The 19,592-nt window shown below is 42.2% G+C and overlaps 1 protein-coding gene across 3 annotated transcripts in view; it reads right to left on the reverse strand.

The window, feature by feature from the left end:
- Positions 1 to 9,665: 9,665 nt before the first annotated feature.
- LOC311264260 (UPF0606 protein KIAA1549) overlaps positions 9,666 to 19,592 on the reverse strand; it is a 40,906-nt gene continuing 30,979 nt past the window's right edge. For 2 of the 3 annotated variants that reach the window (XM_084364989.1, XM_084364988.1), the window contains 8 exons: positions 19,059 to 19,264; positions 17,670 to 17,899; positions 16,732 to 16,876; positions 16,309 to 16,632; positions 14,551 to 14,603; positions 13,584 to 13,732; positions 12,828 to 12,982; positions 9,666 to 11,981 (listed from right to left, as the gene is read on the reverse strand). In XM_084364989.1, coding sequence (XP_084221115.1) covers positions 11,745 to 11,981; positions 12,828 to 12,982; positions 13,584 to 13,732; positions 14,551 to 14,603; positions 16,309 to 16,632; positions 16,732 to 16,876; positions 17,670 to 17,899; positions 19,059 to 19,264 — 1,499 coding nt within the window. In that variant the 3' untranslated portion in view covers positions 9,666 to 11,744. The remainder of the gene's footprint in view (positions 11,982 to 12,827; positions 12,983 to 13,583; positions 13,733 to 14,550; positions 14,604 to 16,308; positions 16,633 to 16,731; positions 16,877 to 17,669; positions 17,900 to 19,058; positions 19,265 to 19,592) is intronic. The other variant, XM_084364990.1, reaches the window with a different exon arrangement.

Here is a 19,592-nt window from a genome sequence, read left to right on the forward strand (position 1 = left end):
GATTCATATTTTAGATATTTCAGTCTGGACCGAAGTTGAGGACTGCCAAACAAAAATTCTTCATATATTGTGATTGTTTCTGTACCCTGCAGTACAAAAATGTTAAACAGAGTTAATGACTTCATTATACTGTTGCAAATACCTAAAACCTATGTTAATAATCTACTAAAATCAACGTATCATGGAGTATTACATAATCATTTTATTTAGCACTGTCGTAAAAAGACGTGACAAACGAAACCCGAGCCCACACAGTGTTGTAGCTGTAATGGGGCAAGTGCAGTATTATTACTGCGCTATTAAATTAAAAGTCTTTCTTGCTTCTGCTTCCAAGAGAAGCTGTTAAATCATAAAGTACATCAGGGACAATGAGCCTGGAGCTGTTTTGGAAAATTGTAGTGTGGTGTAACGCCATTAATGTGTGAATTGTCAATTTTCACCACCACTGGGGAAAAACAACGAGCTCTGAAATAGATTTCTGGCTGCCTGGCATTAAACGTGTGATGCTGTACAACAGTTACCCTGTTGAGACATGCAGTCACAGAGCAGGAGATTTAAAACAGACAAGTGAACCATTTTCATGTTTCTTAATTAGCCTTTTTTAAGACGATGGCCTTATTTTTATCATTCACTCCATTTTCAAGTTGTTGTTCTTCCGTCTGGATGGAAAATAACCTACTTTTCTAGAAAAGTATTAGAATAGCTGCTGGCAGTAGTGCATCCTGCTGGGTAAAAAAAAAAAAAAAAGAATCTTCCCAACTACACCAGATTTAGTTGAGTTACCATATGTTTAACTCGGCTTGAAATGAACATCATTATAGCGCGAGGCGTCTCCTGAGAAAAATATCATGCAGTTTAGCTGCTAGAAGCATCAATATGTAACTGAAAACATAAGCCTGCTGCAACAGTTGAGCCGGGGGCCGTGTAATGGAAAAAACAAGCTGAATAAGATTAAAATGCTCAAATGAGCTGAAGGACTGAGTTGTGTAAAGTGATCCATTTCATATTACAGGTAGTCAGTGATCCTTTGTTTACCGACAAACATTGATTATTGCGGCAATGCAAAATGTGTCATCATTGCTAAATAAACATACTACCTTAATGAATAAGACAAGCAGTCTACAGCAGGTAAATACACACATTTATATTTGTGGCAACATTCATGTAAAAATTGGACAAACTGGAGCTGGTTGTTGATGTAGCAGGCCGTGTTTTAGCACCTAAGGAACAAATGCAAGCCAGTTTTGTCACAGTCTGTTTCCCCTTCTTCTCCGTCCATGTGTTCCCTGTAGTGCTGTGTTCCGTGGTGGGGTTAGGCTGTGGTTAAGGGTCACGGCCACAATTGATCGGGGTGAGCGTGAGGTTAGGTTCACATACCCTATGTGTCGCAGAAGACGACTGGGGCTAAGGTTTGGCTCTTGTCAAGGTAAGAGAAAAATCCACGTTGATACAGATGGTGAAACAACACTGGCCCTGGTCCCACAGCTGCCAGGTTTAGGGTTATGGCTAAATATGGCAGAAAATCAACTCCACTTACAGAAACAGCACTTTTGGCTAGTTTTCGACTATAAGAAGTCGTTGGCTGGTCATTCATCAAGAGTCTCGCCAAAGTCTGGCGGCCAGGTGTGGAGGATTTGGGCTTCTGTTGAGCCCAGCAGTTTTGGATACCTCAGATAAAGTGTTATCCAAGGGACTCGTGCCTTCCTCTGTCAGTGTTTGCTTAATAAATACACAAAAACATGCCACATTCCTCAAGCCACACTGCCCTCTGACCTCTCTCTCGCCATTGGTCACCCACATCTGAAACAGGTTAGTTTGATGAAGGTGTGAACCAAGGACATGCCCACATCTGACAAGAAGGAGATCCACTGGAAGCGCGTCTCTCTGACAGTCATGACTGCGATCTAAACTACAACAGATGTCTTTGTCTATTAGAAACACAAGAGCCTCTGAGAGAAAAACTCATTCTCTTTGTCTTTGTTGACTTTGTTCACTGACGTGCACAATCGTTGTCGGTCATGGTCGAACGGCATTTGCTTGTGTGTGTCATTGCTCTAAATCAAAACTGTTTGTCGAATAAAAGATGTGCTCTGTGGATGTTGCGTGTGTGTTTTAACAAAACAGAAAAATCAGCAGCATAATCACTTGATCATATGGTTAGAGCACACAGCTCTAATTAAACATCAGCCAACTATTTCAATTTAATGACAAGCTGTTGTTTTTGTGACCAAGAAAAATGTCTTCAAATTAAAAACTTGTTCCGACAATTTCTCCAGCTGCTCTGGATCTTTTATGCCCTTCATATTCGTCTATGTAACTGTTGTGTAACGGTCCTGTCCTCTTTCAGTGCCTCCTTATAGCACGTTCCACTTCCCCAAAGACTAACAACATTCATCCACGCTTAAAGGATGAAAGTGAGGCACCTAACTCAAGTCCTGTGGAGTCAAATAAACATCCAACGAGGAGTCATGACCGACTCAGAGGGGGAGGGTATGAAAACAACAATGACTGACTGTCTCTTTAGTGATGAGCTCACGGACATTTCAGCTGCCGTGGTGAAGGAATCTGTGTTTGTTTACAGGGTAAATGAATACTACAAACAGAAAATCAAGTGGGTTGAGCTAATCTGAGTTTTTTCTGAAAAAGCAACACTATGTAACTTTTAAAGGGATTCATCGGAGAGATAGTTGATGGGTGAACATCGATCCCACTCACCCAACGTCAGCTGGGATCTGTTCTAGCCCCGCGCAACCCTGCAAAAAGATAAGTGTTTACAGATAACGGATGGATGGACGGAACGAGACTCAACAATCAACTATCTTGCTCTGGAGAGTTACATAGTGTTGCTTTAATATGTCAGGAATCTTCTTTTTGTACTATTTATCATTTCCTATTCATTCATGTAAAAACTGGAGACTGGGGAGAGTTAGCAGTCTAGTTTTGTCGTGGATAAATTCATAAACTTGTTCGAGGCGGTCTGAACCACAACTCTGGTTGGTGACAGCTCAGACGACGGTTTTGGTTTTTCAATATGCGCACCAGATATCGGAAAGCAACCCGCAGAGTGATGTTTTTGTACACAAAAGCTGGAGGAAACGGTGAAACAAGATCTGCGTCGGGTCGCCTCTATCAGCAAGACAAATCCAATTTTGGAAAAACGGCAAATGTAGACAAATGAGCAGAATTAGTGTTGGGAGCTCAGGATTCCCTCCCTTTCGGGTTTCCTTTGTAACCCAGCGGTCCTTCATTGTATGCTGAGTGCAGCACACTGCATTCCGCTGATGTCTGCTGATGAGGTTGGCTAAACTCCAGCAGGAACACGAAGGGAATGAGAGTTAAAAAAAAAAAAAAGCTGTTAATCTGGATGGAGTATTCATAATAAACCATCGACAGACTCAAGATAATCTACTTCAGATGAGGATGAAATTTTGTGGCCAGTGCAGTTGTTTGTGATGGGAAGCAAGCAGTCTGATGAAATGTAAGATTTCTGAGAATGTGCTGAGAATGTTTCAAAGCGGACTCCCAGTCGAGTTCACTGGTGCCCAAAATGTTTTGGATCCTGTGGTTGTTCCATAGATGCCCTCAGATACAGACACAAGTTCTCAGGTTATTTATAGAGTCAGTGTTGAGTCAATGTTGAGTCACGGCCTGTCCTTTCCACACTGGGTCCACAGAGATCACACTAATGATACTTTGTGCTCCAACAGTAATATAACAGCTCCCCTCCACGAGAAGCCGATTTGAAGAAATCTTCCAAAAAAGGCTGCAATCTTAGAACATGGATGAATAGAATAAAAAAATACTGTGCAGGTCATTTGTGCAGTCAACACTGATCTACAAAAGAACAGTCAGACCAGACTAAATACACCCCTGCAGTGTCCATCTGCTGACCAAAACAAAGCTTTTAGAGAAATAATGGCCTCACAGGATTATCTGCTGATTACTGTCCGGACGCTATAGTACAGTGCATGCATAGAAAAAATTTATGAATGTGAATGTGAAAAACACACGCATCATTTTAAAAACACACCTTCTACCTCCCTTAACCTTCCTCTATCTGCACAGCAAGTAATAAAACATGTACAGGTGTGGTGCAGGAAACAGGTCAGATGCACTCGGTGAAAGGTTTCACTGTACATACTGCAGAAGTCTCCTCTCCCTCCTCTCTGTGGACTCACTCACACTAACAGTAACAGTGGCCTGGCTCAGCTTGCCAGAGCTGCATTCTGCTGCTGCTGCTGCTGCTGACTGCTCTGAATCTGTCCAGAGGTCTGCAGGACAGCAGTGCAGAGAGATCCAGTGTCCGCCAACAGGGATTAACGCTGTCAGATGATCAGCTGTGGCATACCGGGCAGTTTTCTAAAGTTTAACAAAATACCTCCGCGACAAACAAAATGCCTGAACTACATTTAGCGCACCAGTTGGGGAAGGTAACTAAATACATGTTCTCAAGCGCTGTACTTAAAGGGGAGCTCCACCAATTTTACACATTAAAGTGTATTAACACGTCTTCAGGAGTTCTGTTGTGCATGTGAAAAAAGAAGTATAAAGTCTTTTGTGGCTCCAGAGGAAGCTGAATGTAATCTGATGAATTGCCTCCAGTGACGTTGCATTGTGGGTAATGTAGTTGACAGTCCACATTGCACTCCAATAACGCTGTTGGACTCATTATGGACTGTTCAAAAACAAATAAGCAAAATGGATACAGCAGAACCGGAGATATCACTTTTTTTATTCAACGCGTTCCTCTTCCTTTTCACAACCTGGTGCCTACATTATCCACAATGCAGCATTACCACTGCCTGACATCATTGGAGGCAATTTATTAGATTCCTCTGGAGCCACAAAAGGCTTTATAGGGGAGAACAGGTACAGTTGTAACACTTTAACACTTTGAATGCCTCCAATCAAAAACAAGCTACAGTGATTTAACTTACTCTGCACGTGCTCAGTTAGATTGTGTTCATGCTGACAAAGAAGGAGCCACAGTTGAAACTTCCAGACAAAGAGAAATTTGTTTGTTAGGTAAAAAACAAGCTTTTCTCTCTGATATACTTTCTTGGATAATGTCCTGAGATCAAACAAGTATTACTAGAGTCTCAGTTTTGTAAGCTAAAAATAGAAACGGGTAACATGTGTCGAGCTAGCAGTCAAGCTAGCTAGTTCACATGAGCTGAAAACATGATTGGTGATACGCCTTGTTACAACTGTCCCTGAACCTAGCTTGATTAATATTTTAAAAACCTAAAGGCCCACGTAAACTAGATTAGCTAGCTAGCTAATACTTAAACACAGTGTTACATTAGTTGCCACACTGAAGTTTGGAATATAGCAAATTGGCTACTCCAGTGTGTTTTTGAGTTATTGGGAACATTTGCATAAAGTGTTACAACTGTCCCTGTATTACCTGTATTAGACCTGTAAACACAATTTAATGTGTGAAGTTGGTGGAGTGACCCTTTAAGTACAGCTAATACTTTACTTAAGTATTTCCACAACAGTTGGGAGGATAATAGTACACGTTTATACTCCACTACAATTATCGAATAACTTTAGTTTCTAGTTACTTTCAGATTTAGATTTATAATAATGAAAACATTAATCAATAAAATGATGCATTACTATTGGTTAAGATAAAATGAACGAGTGAGTTATTAATCCACCTACAGTATACCAGCTGCAACATTACGTTAAGACATCAACAATTATAATCTAATAATGGTAATATACACTATCCAAATATAGACTGCTGTGCATAGTGAGAACTTTACTTTTGGGACTTCAGGTAAAGTTTTATACTAATATAACACTGTACTTTGTACTTTTACTTGAGTAAAGTTGTGACTGCAGGACATTTACTTTTATACTTGTAGTAGTATTTCTACCCAGTGGTATATCTGAGCACTTTTTTCACCAGTTTGAGAACCAAAAACCTCTCTGTACATGTTTAAATAATATAAAATAAAAACCATGAAAAAGCTCAGCGATCATGAGTAAATGATGGTCTCTACACTGATATTTTGATTTATAACACTGTAAGGACCTATGCTTCCTTCATCAAATGAATTCAATCCCAATTGTCACTCCACCACACCTCTTTACAGCCACAATAAACATGCTGAATGTGTCAAACCCTCTGGCGCAGGGGACAACAGTTCGGCTGTGGAAGAAGCCGGGCAGCAGCTGACAGGCAGGATCGGTGTCTGAAGTCAGCTGCCGAGCAAGCGGGGCGCTCTCTTATGAATGACAGCTATTCACCCCCCCCCCCCCCCCCCGAACATCACATGAGCGCTGCCTCCTACTCAGCACAGCGCAGCACAATATCACATTGTGTCTTCTGATACAGTAGAGCCTGGTGGGGAGGGAGATGGAGATAACCTGCGCTGTGACCTTGAGGATGGAGAGGGTCCACTGGCGACAAACAGTTTGTGTCAACGACGGTTACCTGACCTGACACTGGTGCAGTGAAAGCAGCTACTTTTGGCTCTGACCTCAGAGAAAATATAGTTCTGTGTCATGCAGCAGCAAGTAGGGCAGCACCAGCCACTGGCAAAAGACAAACATCATACTCTTTCTTTCTCTAACCTTCACTCCTCTCTCTCACAGCTGCTTGCTCATCTGTTCTAAAAACAGACGATGCCGGGGGTCCATGCCTCCTCTCTGTTATGTCACGTGTGTGCTTATGGCACACGTGCGCATAATCTAACCTTTTTCCGCACGATATTTTGTTTCTGCTTTGAAATCGGCCTCTCACAACCCTGCATCCACCTTTTGCTGTGTTTCCTGACGCCAACATCAGACAGAGAAATGAGAAAATGACCCAATTACAGAGCAAAGATAACCTTCAGTGGGAGGGAGAGGGAGCAGAGGAGGATGATGATGAAAACAGGAGAGGGGGTCAGCGTTTAGGCAGGAAAAACAGCTGCAGTGACATCATCACCACTGGAGTTGTGGTGATAAAAAGATGATAGCAGCAGCAGAAATGTGTGGAGAAATGTGTAATGTTTGAGTAAACTGTGACTTCTCCATCCCCCTGTGAAAATTCATACACACAAGTGAGACTCGGAGTGGAAACAGTGACATCCTGCGGTGACAGCAGTGCCAGCTGGCACACAGCTGGACGCTGCAGAAGATGCCTGGCTGCTGCAGTGTTTCTGTTCGCCCCTCGATCCTGCTGCCTGCCAATCGATTCGCAGGCAGCAACTCCAACTGATGCTATGTAACGACGCGGCATGCACAGAGTTGCATAATAAAAAAGCCACGCTGCTGGTAAACAAGGAGGGCGAGGACCACATCCTCCCACTGCAACACCACTGCAACTGAAATCCTCGTCATCAGACCACAGGAATGTGTTTCTGACAGCCAGCTGGAGGAACGACATGTGCTGTGCTGTCCAAGTGTGCACAGATGCTGTACATACAGCACACACATGTCGGCATCAAGCTAAGTCCACAAACATGCACCTTGGATACAATAACAAACAGTGTGGAAAGACATCATTGAGAAACTCTTCCTAATGCATCCATAAATTCCTGAGATGTGACTCCATACAGGACACACACACATACACAGACACACACAGCTACACACACTCACAGTGAACAGCAAGCTGATAGCAGTCTACTCACTTCTGAATCCTGTGCTGGGATCAGAGAACAGGCAGTTATCCTCTTTGTCTCATCTGTCAGAGGATTTGTCTCACACTTTTCCTCCTCCCTGCCCTGCTGCGTCTTTCTGTCTTTCACCTGGCAGACTAAAAAACAAAAAAAAAAATGAGAGTGAGCGGCTAAAGACAGAGAGAGAGATCTGCAGTGCTGGAACTCTGTCACTGTGCTAATGCCTGGATCTGCTCTGCCTCCCTCTCTGTTGCTCTCCTCCCTCCCTCCCAGCCTCAGAGTTTTCTCCAAGGTCAGTGGGTAGAAGTGCTTATTTGACTCCTCCCTTAGTGGACAATTGCTTCCCTCCTCATGCTCCCCCTTCCTACACACACACACACACACACACACACACACACACTCATGCCTTCCTACAGGCTGGACACCCGGGCAGTAATTACCGTCATGATCCAGATTAACTCCTGGGTGTGCTCTTGTTGTGCTACGCTGGGCCGGGCTAGACTTGGCTAGCTGAGCCGGGACAGGACAACACACAGACAGGATTACTGTGTGTGTATGAGGACAGGGGGTAGGGGTTGTTAGACCCCACAAGGAGGGCCAGGGGCAGACAGACAGGACACCCCAAAGCTGGACAAGAGAGGGACAGAATGAGAGAAAGACACTGAATATAAGAACAAAAAATGAATCTATAGGAATCTGTGAAATGGACACAAGCGCTGGAAGTCATGGAAGAGAGCAGAGTTAAACAGCTTAAGAGCAGCAGGAGATGAGACCCAAAGAGACAAAGCTGCAGCAGGAAGCGATCACCTGAATAGTCAATAGTCAACAATGCTCACTGCTTGAACAGATACCAGATCATTTCCTCTGATCCAAGTGCTTCATGAATACAATCAGGTTGTGAAAAGATCAACACAGCGACTCTTCTCCACCCCCTTGCAGCTTGACATCAGGAGCTTTGCTGATCATTTAGCTGCTTCACTCAGTGGCTTTAGATCCTGTGATGGGATTAAAGGAGAGAAGCGTCTGATGGGATGAGACAGAACTCGATACAAGAGCAGGAAGTGCTCCCTCACTACAAGGAGCTCACAACAAGACTCATAGCTAATGACAATGATTGACACCAAAGTGAGCTATAACTTAGCCACTTCATTAGGATGGGCAAATGCTGCCTTGCTACCGGTAAAAGTGCAAAATTTGTTGTTGTACACATGCTGGTTTCCATTTATATTGTATGTTATTGCCTTCTTTTTATCTCTATATTCTTATTTTCTCTTCCTAAAGTCAGCCCTCGGTGTCACACTTACAAATGTTGAAACACAGTCTAGAACTGTGGCCACTGTCTTGTGACAACTCAACCAGCCTCCCCTTCAAATCACAATATGAAAGTCAGGTCATAAACACGTGATGTGAAAGACACACTTAGTGAAATGTCAATGTGGTACGTAGCCTATCACACATACAAATGTGAACGCACCAGTGGTCTGCAAAAATGTTAACTTCCAACACTTTCTCATTGTGACCGGATGCCAGTGTTTATGAGAAACTCCAGTGATTGACAAGGAATAATTAACCCGGCATCATTCATACACGTTCCACTTCATTTTTTTTTTCATTTTCACAGTTTCTCCTCATATAACAACCTCTTTTCAGGGACTAATAGAAACATCCTCAGGCATTGGTTACATCATCCACAGGCAGGGTGCAGTCTTTGTTATGAAAAAAAAAAGCACATGGTTTTTAGTTGTGCTGTACTGACACCCTCTGGCTGTTTTTGGTAAGCACAACACATGCAAGAGTGCTTTTGATATTGAATGAATGGCATGAGATATGATATGTTTGAGCTTTTCAACTCCAAATAAAAATGTCCAAAATGATTTTCACCTCAGTATACAAGTATACAAAGTATACTGGTGCCACTGTCTGGTCTATTAATGTAATGGTGAAAATGTGTCAGAAGAACTCAAAAGATAATCAAAGCTTCACAAATGATGTCAACACACCCAAAACGTACCCAGGCTTATGAAGTTAAAACCCAAGGACAAGTCCAGCGACAATTTCTTTTTTGTATTTCAAGAAGTTTGGAACAGCATGCGCAAAAACAAGCAAAAGAAATACAATAATTAAGCATGCAACATCAATCAAACATAAAGTTGGGCCAGCCAACGGATCATTTTCACAAAATACAAGACATAGAAAATAGATGCACAAAACAACAACGCCCAAAGAATGTCATAATAACAAAAAAGAACTGAGGATGAACACAAGTGGATGGGCTGTTGTTACAGTACAGAACCAGCAGGTGGAGGCAAACAGTGTGAGATTGGTGACACAGAACATGAACATGAGAGTTGAAATGGAAAACCAGAAACAGCTCAACAGCCATGATGTCATAGTTACATCTTTTATGGTACTAAATACTGTTGTAATCACAACCTTGGATACTTTGTGACAGGATGAATGACAGTAAAACAGGATGCACAGAGAATCTGTTCAGGTGAGTCCAAAAGGCACATCACGTTGCAAACAAATAAAGATGGGAGGTACGCTCTGGTAACATCTGCAGAATGCTTTGAGTCACTGCCAAACTCTGGTGCTGGTGTAGGAAAGATCTGTAATCCGTCACATAACACTGGTAAACATATTTCAAGCCCTGCTTTCAAATCCACACTTTTCTCTTTTATTTCATTTAAATAAAATATCAATTCAGGCCCCAAAACATCACAACATGTTGAGGAAGGGTCATGTAAAAAAAAAAAAAAAAGGTAACCTAGAACAATTTCCAACCAGTACGATGACTAAGAGACATTTAAGGTGAGCCAAATTACATGAGGCAAGGTAAAAACAAAGAATTTACAAAAAGCACATAAACATGACTGGTTGAAGTAAATCACAAATGAAAACATACAGTACACTTCTTTTTCCTTCCTGTGCTAACAAAAAGGCAAAGCAAACTTTGAATACTGCATGAAACAGAGATGGTTGTTCAATACAAAATCAATAATGTTAAAACAGATGTACTCACTGACTGTTCTTCCACGTGATCAATCGAACTGTCTAAACACTGATTTGTCCGCAAGAATCTCTTTTTGAATGACCTGAGCTGTACCGAGTAGTCTGCATACAGTGCATCAAATTACAACCATATACTAAGTACGTATAACCGTCAAAGTACATACTCACATACTTCATTCAGTATTTGTAACACCATTGTGCCTATATCTCTAACAATTGATTTCAAGGCCATTTCTTCATCCATCCGTTAGCTACTAAACATAAATAAAACCACAGGACATGAATGTGAAGTCCTCAAAAAAACAAGTATGTACTGCAAGTCAAGAGGTCAAAAAATATCAACTCAGACTAACTGGGCTACTGCAATAAGTACGGAAAGAATAGGTAGTGTTTATAAGTGGTATTAGTCTCTATGGATGCCCCTGTCTACTGCCTACCGTCTGAACTGGCTCGCTGGCTGTGAACTATGACCTCACTGTAGGCCCGTGCAGTAGATTGGGTCGGGTGAACTACATCACAGTGTCAAGGCATAGCATGGCTCATCATGGCAGAAAACAGGAAGTAGCACCCGATGGTGATAAAGAGGTTAAGGGCCTGCATCGGAAAACAACAAATACCTGTATGGTAGTTAAAGTAATGTAAAAAAAGGACATGTGTCTTATGGGGTATGTCTGTTCAGTGAAGGCAGCATGAGAATGAAACCATGACACAGGGTCTGGAGAAATGCAGCAAGAAGTCCAGAATGTGGATCCACATTGGCCATTACTCGGGGTGTTCCTTCCCTGATCCACAGTGAAGTGCAGGACAGACACACGGACAGTCCAGACATGTAGTGTCAACTCATTTCAAAAGGTCCAGCATACACTGTTCATATTGTTCTTCATTTCATTACACCGTCTCTTACTTGACAAACAGCTGATCTGATACTGTACTCGGAAGTGCATCATCAGTTTTTCCTCTTCAGGTAGAAATCTCTATCAGCCACCTCTTCATTTCACTTGAGCAGGACTATCTCTCTGTCAGGGACTTCCATGGGAAGTATTGTCAGATTAGGCGAAGCAGGCAGGCAGGGTCAGTGGCATGACTGGTGAGAGCTACAGACCGGAGGCCGGGGCTTCAGCTGTGGTAGCTTGGCACAGCCACCTGTTTCTGGGAGAGACGCAACAGCTCCTCCCTGATGGCCTTGATTAGAGAGGCGGAGGAGTGGGTAGGAGGAGACGTATCCAGGGGCGGCGGGGCTGACAGATAGCCCACCCCCGAGGTGTCTAGGTGGACAGGGGGTGCCGAGGGCTCCCTGATACCACTTCTGGGCGTCTGGAAGATAGAGGACGAGTAGTCAGGACAGTCCAGGAACTGAAGGCAGGAAGGAGAGAGAGGGAGAAAGGGAGGAAATATAGTGAGAAGAAGATAGAGTGAAAATGTAAAAAGTATCAAGTGACAGAACTAGAGAATGAGAGAAGAGAACTAGACAAGATTTTAAGAGCAGCGAAGTGCTATGACAAATCTATGCGGAAAACAGAGAGCTTAGAGAATAAAGCTGACATTAATCTGGAGAAAGATCAAAAACAAAAATGTCTGTCTCTTACTTTATACTTTCTGCTTTCAATAGACCCAAGAACATTTGTTCATACTGACAATATTCATCTTTAAAATCAGGTCACACATATACAATTTAATTGTAGCTTTATGCAAATGTTACTCAAACCAGATTAAAAAGTGCATTTGCTGGGGACTATTTTCAGCGGCGGACTGTTAAACATTTGGTGCTCTGGTGAGTATTTACAGCAGCACGGCAGTGTATTACATCTGAGATACACTCAATTTAACTACAGTACTAATGATACTCAGTGTTCATGATACTGTAATGAAGGAACATGCTACCCAGGGTAATGGAATGTCTCATTTATGTGTTTGTGCCATACAACTTCATTGTCATTATATATTATTAGAGGAATAAGATATCAGGTTTTGGATACACACTACTTGATCTTCAACTACTATTTCATCAAGGTTCTTAGGATGATTTTGTTTTGTTGATTTGTTGATGATTGAAAAATACAAATATCCCTTTAAAAGACAAAAAATTAAATGCAACATAACACATTTTACAATTTCTTCACTCCCTTTCATTTGAATGTGTTTTAATGTTTAGCAGACAAGATCTCGGTCCTAAAAAAATGAAATCTGTGATTCACTCACTGCATCTTTTTCAGGCTCTGTCCTGGAGAAATTGTCGTCATGGTAGTGGTTCCAGCCAATGCCTCCATTGTGGCCTGGAGCGGCTCTGACCCCTGCTGGGTAACCATTCATCCGACTGGACAATCCCACCTGTGTAAGATGATGAAGCTGGGCGCCTACACACACAGACACACACAGACATACACACAGACATATCACATCAGAGCTACAGTGCCTGACACTCAATCCTCAGGCAGCCCCTTTAATATACTTTGATGCAATCAGTCCAGTCTAAGAAAGCACTCTGTCTGTCTCTCTGCTGTGCTGCACTCTGTATACTAAATGCCAGAATCCATTTCTATTAGTGTAAGTCACATGATGGCAGCAGCATCACGGCAGCCCCTTCAATGATTTAAGAGAGAGACAAGGCTCTTTCAGTTTCACAGGTTTATGGGAAGGAGGTGTGTTTGTCTGTACTAAGAAAGCGTGCCGTGGCCCACATCCAGAGGTGAACGAAACTAAACTCCATGAACAGACAAACACTTTGTATGAAGACTATATATTGTTAATCTGTAGAAGATGAGTGTTTTTGTCTTTTTATATGCAAATGTTTTGTACTTAAAAACAGAGCTTCACATCGACTTATTACAGGCCCACTTAGCTATTGTTTTCATCACATGTATTTGAACACATGTCAGAGGAAAGTACAACATCTGAATCCAATTGTATTAGCAGGCATGAAAACAGGTCTATGTTTTTATGTGTCTGCATGTGTACCTGTAGTTCCCCCTACTGGTCGCGGTCTGGCAGATGAGGGGAGCTCATCAGCGTACAGGCCCCTGCTGGAGTACAGGCTGTCTGGCTGGAGCTGCTCACATTGTCCCGCTGTTTCTCCTGGTGGCAGGTAGCTCGAGCCAAGGCCCTGCCTGAAACACAAAGAAATGTATTTTCATTCACTCAGTGATTTAATGACAAACGTATTGTGGGGAATTCTTCTCATTTGCAGTCTCTACTACACTGTCATATCAGCAGAACCAGTCGTCTGTCTCCAAATCAGCACTTTCTACAAAAGCAGTGATAACTTTGGCAAAGTATGCACAGTGCTGCATAAAATTTTGTATGCGTCTACGAGGCCAGATCTAGTGGACGAGTCACACAATCTATGCCACGTGTATATGTTCGGGTGTTTGCTTGCAGGAACACTCTAACAACAGGACTGTCTGTCACCCCGCCTCTACAATATCTTCTACTATATTTGTAACAAACATGAAAATGGTCTCAAACAGTTCATAGTCTCAAACGTTTCCTAAAATTTCCAACCACAAAGTCCAAACAAGTGGCCGTCAGCTGCTGCTCAATTGTCCGGTGGTGATAAGTTGTTTGACCACAAATAAATTATTTAGGTTTCCTTTTGGCTGCTCTGCTCTCCACAAAATGAATCGACTTTTGCCGCTGTGTTATGACATGGACGTGTTAGTGTGTATTGGTCTTTTTGGAGCAAGTTAAGGGACCACTGCTTGGACCTGATCCATTAAACCAATAAAATAAATATGACTTTTCTTTCATTATTAATGAGGCCCCGACTCACTTGATGCACCTAAAAGGGAAAACATTTCTCCTAGTAAAGTGGTGGAAATCAGGGTGTACTGATCAATAGGAAATCATTTTGGTGTCGGAAGAAGTGGATGTCAAATAAGCATATTATTTATTAATCTATACATGAATACTCAATTTTAATACTAACCTTGGTATCAGGCCTTGGACAGAAGGAGGGGATATGGCCAGCTCAGTGAACCTCTGGAGAAAACAAGGAAGGAGAATGTAAGTGACAAAGCAGTGAAAAAGACAGAAAAAGGGAATTTAAACTTCATGACCATTTAAATTTTTGGCTCTCAGGTATAATCACCTTCTAAAATATTCAACAAACTCTACATGTCACAGCTTTCATACTGTATCCAGATAGCAGTACTGTGCCTACTGCTATGCATGTTGAGGAAGTGGAGCTCACTTCATATACTGTAGCATGGTTTTCTTGGATAGCCTTCTCTTTTTTTTTTTACAGCTGGCCTTTATAATATTAAAGCACTGAACCTGCAAAGGCAATACCAGCAAACAGCTTTTTACAGCTCCACTGCTCACTGTTAAGTCTCTCTCTATATTTGTCACCTGGGGAGATGACTGCTGTTGGCTTATAAGGGACGGAGTAGTGATTAATGTAAAGCATGAATGTAAGTATGAATGTGAAAGAACGCAAGTGAGATATTGGTGATAATTACCACAGTGGTAATTAAGCTCTAATCAAGATAGGAACATAGTTTAAGTACCATAAAACAATTAAACCATGAAATAATATACTTTTATTTTTCCAATGAGACTAGAACACAAGGTTGTGTCTCTAAAATACAGTGCTGATGAGGCCTCACTGCTAATCTAATCTGATGGATTTAAATGGTCAAAAACCTTTACAGCTTCCTGTAACACTAATATAACGCTCTGCCATCTCTAAACAACTCATAACTTTTATTCTCATACAACACCCACGGGTATTGAAGCTTTATTTAATTTTGGCTCAGCTTTACTCTTCAGCTTGCACTTCAGAGAGGAGGATATGCTATACATAACTTTGTCTCTTGGCAGTCCCCAACATCACACGAAACACTACGAACAAGTGTGCCACACATGCACTGTATTATGGACTCCAGGCACAACACCACATGCGTTAACAAACCCAGCCCAACAAACTGTGGCACTGCATTAATCGGCCTTTGTAAGGAGCTGCTTTGCACAGACCTCTCTTCAACAAATAGTCTAAATATGATGTACTTTCTCTCCTAAATATATATATTTTAAATAAATATAAATACAGAAGCAAACACTGAGCTTATTATTCAGAGCCGTGATATGACTATACCGTCTTTGAAACCAGCTAACACTGACACGAGCTAATGCCGATCAAGCATATGCAGGGTATATTACTGTAGAGTCTTAGGAGCTGTAGATAGCTGACGGGGGCTGCAAGGTCGCAGCTCCATGGGGTTGACAGATGGAGGAATACTTAACTGATTAGTTTGCTAAGAGGACACGATTAAACTGGAAGCTATAGGCTTCATGCTGGGAATGAGCGGAAAAAAACTTGAGAAAGCGAGGAGATAGTGAATACAGAGGATTTTACATGTGTCTATTTGCTGTTTTGCTGTTACAAACTTAAACAGGGAGTGTATTTCACTAAGGCCATCCCAAGATTAGTAAAATGAGCAGATGCATGACAGAAAACAGCTTACAGGTTCTTGAACTAGCAAAAGCTTTGATATCATAGATGACCAAATTTTTGGTCAACTATCTTGCAAATTTGAAACCCTATATTACATACTGTTTACATTACACATTCCCCCCAAGTGTTTGATAACAACGTTTGAGGGATCACCCCAAAAAAAGGTCTGTGTGTCTGCTTTCATTCCCTATTATCAGTATCAGTCAGGCTCTACCAGGGAAGGATACTTACACTTGGAAAAGGGCTAAGAGCTGGGAACGAAGGACCCCAAGGTCTGGGCCCGCGGCCTGGAGGGCTGGAGACAGGAGGGTTAGTGTTGACCCCTGGGAGAGTGATCCCTGCTGTGCTGCCCTGAGAGGTGGGCGACACTAGGGCGAAGGCATCGTCCAGCAGGGAGTGCATCTGCTGCCGCGCTTCCTCAATAGAGGGCTGTGGGGGCATGTAAGGGGGTGGGGGAGGGGCATGGCCAGGCGGAGAGGAAGCTGGACCTAGGAAGACGTCATCAGTGGGGGAGGGGCTCCTGTGAGGGGATCCTGGGCCTTGGTCAGGGTCCGACTGGAATAAACATGACACATTTATGCACAGTTAGAGACGTAAGGGTTATACTCTATATTTGAGATGGTACAAATGTCATGATTCTTCTGTACTACTCACCACATAGGCCACATTATTGACCCCAGGACATTTTCTGTAAGCAGCATCACCGTCTTCAGTGATGAGGTGGTCTTTGTCTGCTTCCATCATGCCTCCATTCAGCTGGTCCTTCATCCTCTGTTTGGGAGAGCGCCTCCCTCGACAACTGAGAAAAAGATGGAGACATGTTAATTTATTTGAGTATCTACTTTAAAGGATAAGTACCGTTTTTTACAACCTGGACCTTATTTCTGGCAAAATATATGGTCATTTACTCACCCAGATAACTTTGGTGTCATTCGGCGTCGTTCGGACGAAATTAGATCCAGTGTAGCGGCGATATATCCATATAATGGGAGTAACGGGGCATCGACACACAGCCTCTATATAACACATTATCTGCCACGAAACTAGTTCATTTCATCAATATTTTGTTATGAAATGCTAGCGCTATTAGCCTCTGAGTCCGGGCTCGTCTATTGTCAACATCCGGGGTCTGTAGGCTGATCTACTACCTCTGACCTGGAAGATGTCGTCTCTGAGCTGCGCGCGCACCCGCGACAGCGCGCCTTGTTTACCTGTAGCTGCTACTGCTAGTTTGACCCCGGATGTTGATAACGGACGAGCCCGGACTCAGAGGCTAATAGCGCTAGCATTTCATAACAAAATATTGATGAAATTAACTAGTTTCGTGGCAGATAATGTGTTATATAGAGGCTGTGTGTCGCTGCCCCGTCTCTCCCATTATATGGATATATCACCGCAACACTGGATCTAATTTCGTCCGAACGACGCCGAATGACACCAAAGTTATCTGGGTGAGTAAATGACCATATCTTTTGCTAGAAAAAAGGTCCAGGTTGTAAAAAACGGTACTTATCCTTTAAGCCCCACACACGCATATACAAAGATCAACTTGTCCAAACAAGTTCAATGATCCAAAACATCCTCATCCTAACCTTTTCTTGGAACCCATCAAGATGGAGGCCATCTGGGCATCTGGATCCAGGATCTTATCGATCTGTGTCTGTGCTTTCTGATAGATGCGATCCTGCTCCTTCGCATCAGCGTGGCCACTAGTCATGTCATCCATGGTAGGGAAGTCGTAGTGGCCTTTCCTCTTGGCACGCAGACGTATCTTGTTACGATGGTGCTCGATCTCTGATTTGTGCCTCAATGCTACCTGTATCTGTGGAGAAAATGACTTCATTAGACAACAACTTAGACAAATCTGCTAGGATTCCACTAACTGCAGTGGTTCACAAACTTTTTTCTTCAGCGACCCCTTTTCTATCATTGAGTAAATTGACGATCCATGACTAAGTGACTGATGATATTCAGGTCATAACATCAGTGCTGAACATCTGATTAACTATAAAATAACAAAAGGAATTTTGTGTAAAATGAGCGATTTGAATGAATTTAGAGGAAATTATGAGTTTTCCTGATGTTTTTAGGAACATTTTATGCAATTCTCTATCTGCATTATGTATTTGTTTTATTTTAAATAATCATACATATTTAATGGGCTTCTTGTTTGACAAATTCTGTGTTTTCTTATTCCTGACACTTGGCCACCATACTACTAGCACTGAGGTTGTTTTAACTGCGTACCTTGCTAATACATGAAAGCTGGTTTAGCAGAGAGCGAATGCTCAGTGAATATAGCCTGTGTTAAGGTCTTCATCATGCCCTTATCCTGTGAGATTTTTTTTACAATTCATATCTTAAATAATAACCTAAATGAATAAATGCTGAGATATAGTCTTACAGTACATTTATATAAAACGTTTCTAACACCTCTTAAAACCAAGAAGGCCCCCCATAAAGCTTTAGCTGATAGGAGTCAGGACCTGCAGTGAGTTAAGACTTGAACAAGCAGGATGCCAATAATTCATGCAGAATGAATATCAGGAACTACAGCAGCGTCAGAGAATAAATGACATTGTGTCTATTTCAACCAGTAAATTAGTGAATTTCAATTTTTCAAAGGACTTGCATTACTTTCATCTGCTCCTACTAGGTTTTCTGTATTGCACTGATAAAATAATTCATGTCTTTGATGCTTCTTTACCTAAGAACAAGTCAATTTGGGCTTGGAACGCTGTACTTGACTCAAATTTCACAGGAGTAGATAACAGTGCTGCCAGTTCTCTGCCTTTTAAATCTAAACCATGTTTTCTGCCTTTTTTCAATGTGGATGCACTGACAGATTTTATAGCAAAGAGTGCCATTAGTGCCAGCATGCTCCATCAGTATCAATGAAAAGTCCTTTGACTCAAAAACATTTTGATTCATTTATTTGCTAAAAAAAAGATACGCCAAGCAAGAATTTTAGAGGAGCGAACCTCTTTGTTGATTTGGTTGGTGTCAGACAGTTTGCCATTGATTGGAGGGCTGTGCAGCGGTGGGACAGGCATGGGCTGCATGGCGATGAGCTGGACTTTGTTGGGGAGTCTCCTGCTCGCATCTGCTGCACGAGACATCCGGTCAACATGTTCAAAGATGGCGGCTGAGGACAACTGCTCATTTGTACCGTTCATGGGAGGAGGACCTGAGGTAGGAGGCAAGAAAGTAGAAAAACAGAGGTCATAACTCCGTCAGCGCAGTGTAGACACTGCAAGTCTAAAAGCCAATGCTGACTTAAACCAGGGGACAGAGCACAGACACCTACTGCTAAACATTTACCTTTTTCAATTGACATGACTATGTTCAAGCTACGACTCACAACAAAAAGCATGGGGTAAATGTTTCCGGCGGTAAAGTGAAATGAACACTGCATTCTATTTGCAAACTTCATTTCAATCAATGGCGTTGCCTTTGTCTGTGAAGTTGTTGTCTCTACACTGTGACTGACAGCTCAGCAGACAGTGATGGATGGT

The sequence above is a fragment of the Pagrus pagrus genome, assembly GCF_965226575.1.
Source record: "Pagrus pagrus genome assembly, chromosome: 10".
In the NCBI taxonomy this organism is placed as follows: domain Eukaryota; kingdom Metazoa; phylum Chordata; class Actinopteri; order Spariformes; family Sparidae; genus Pagrus; species Pagrus pagrus.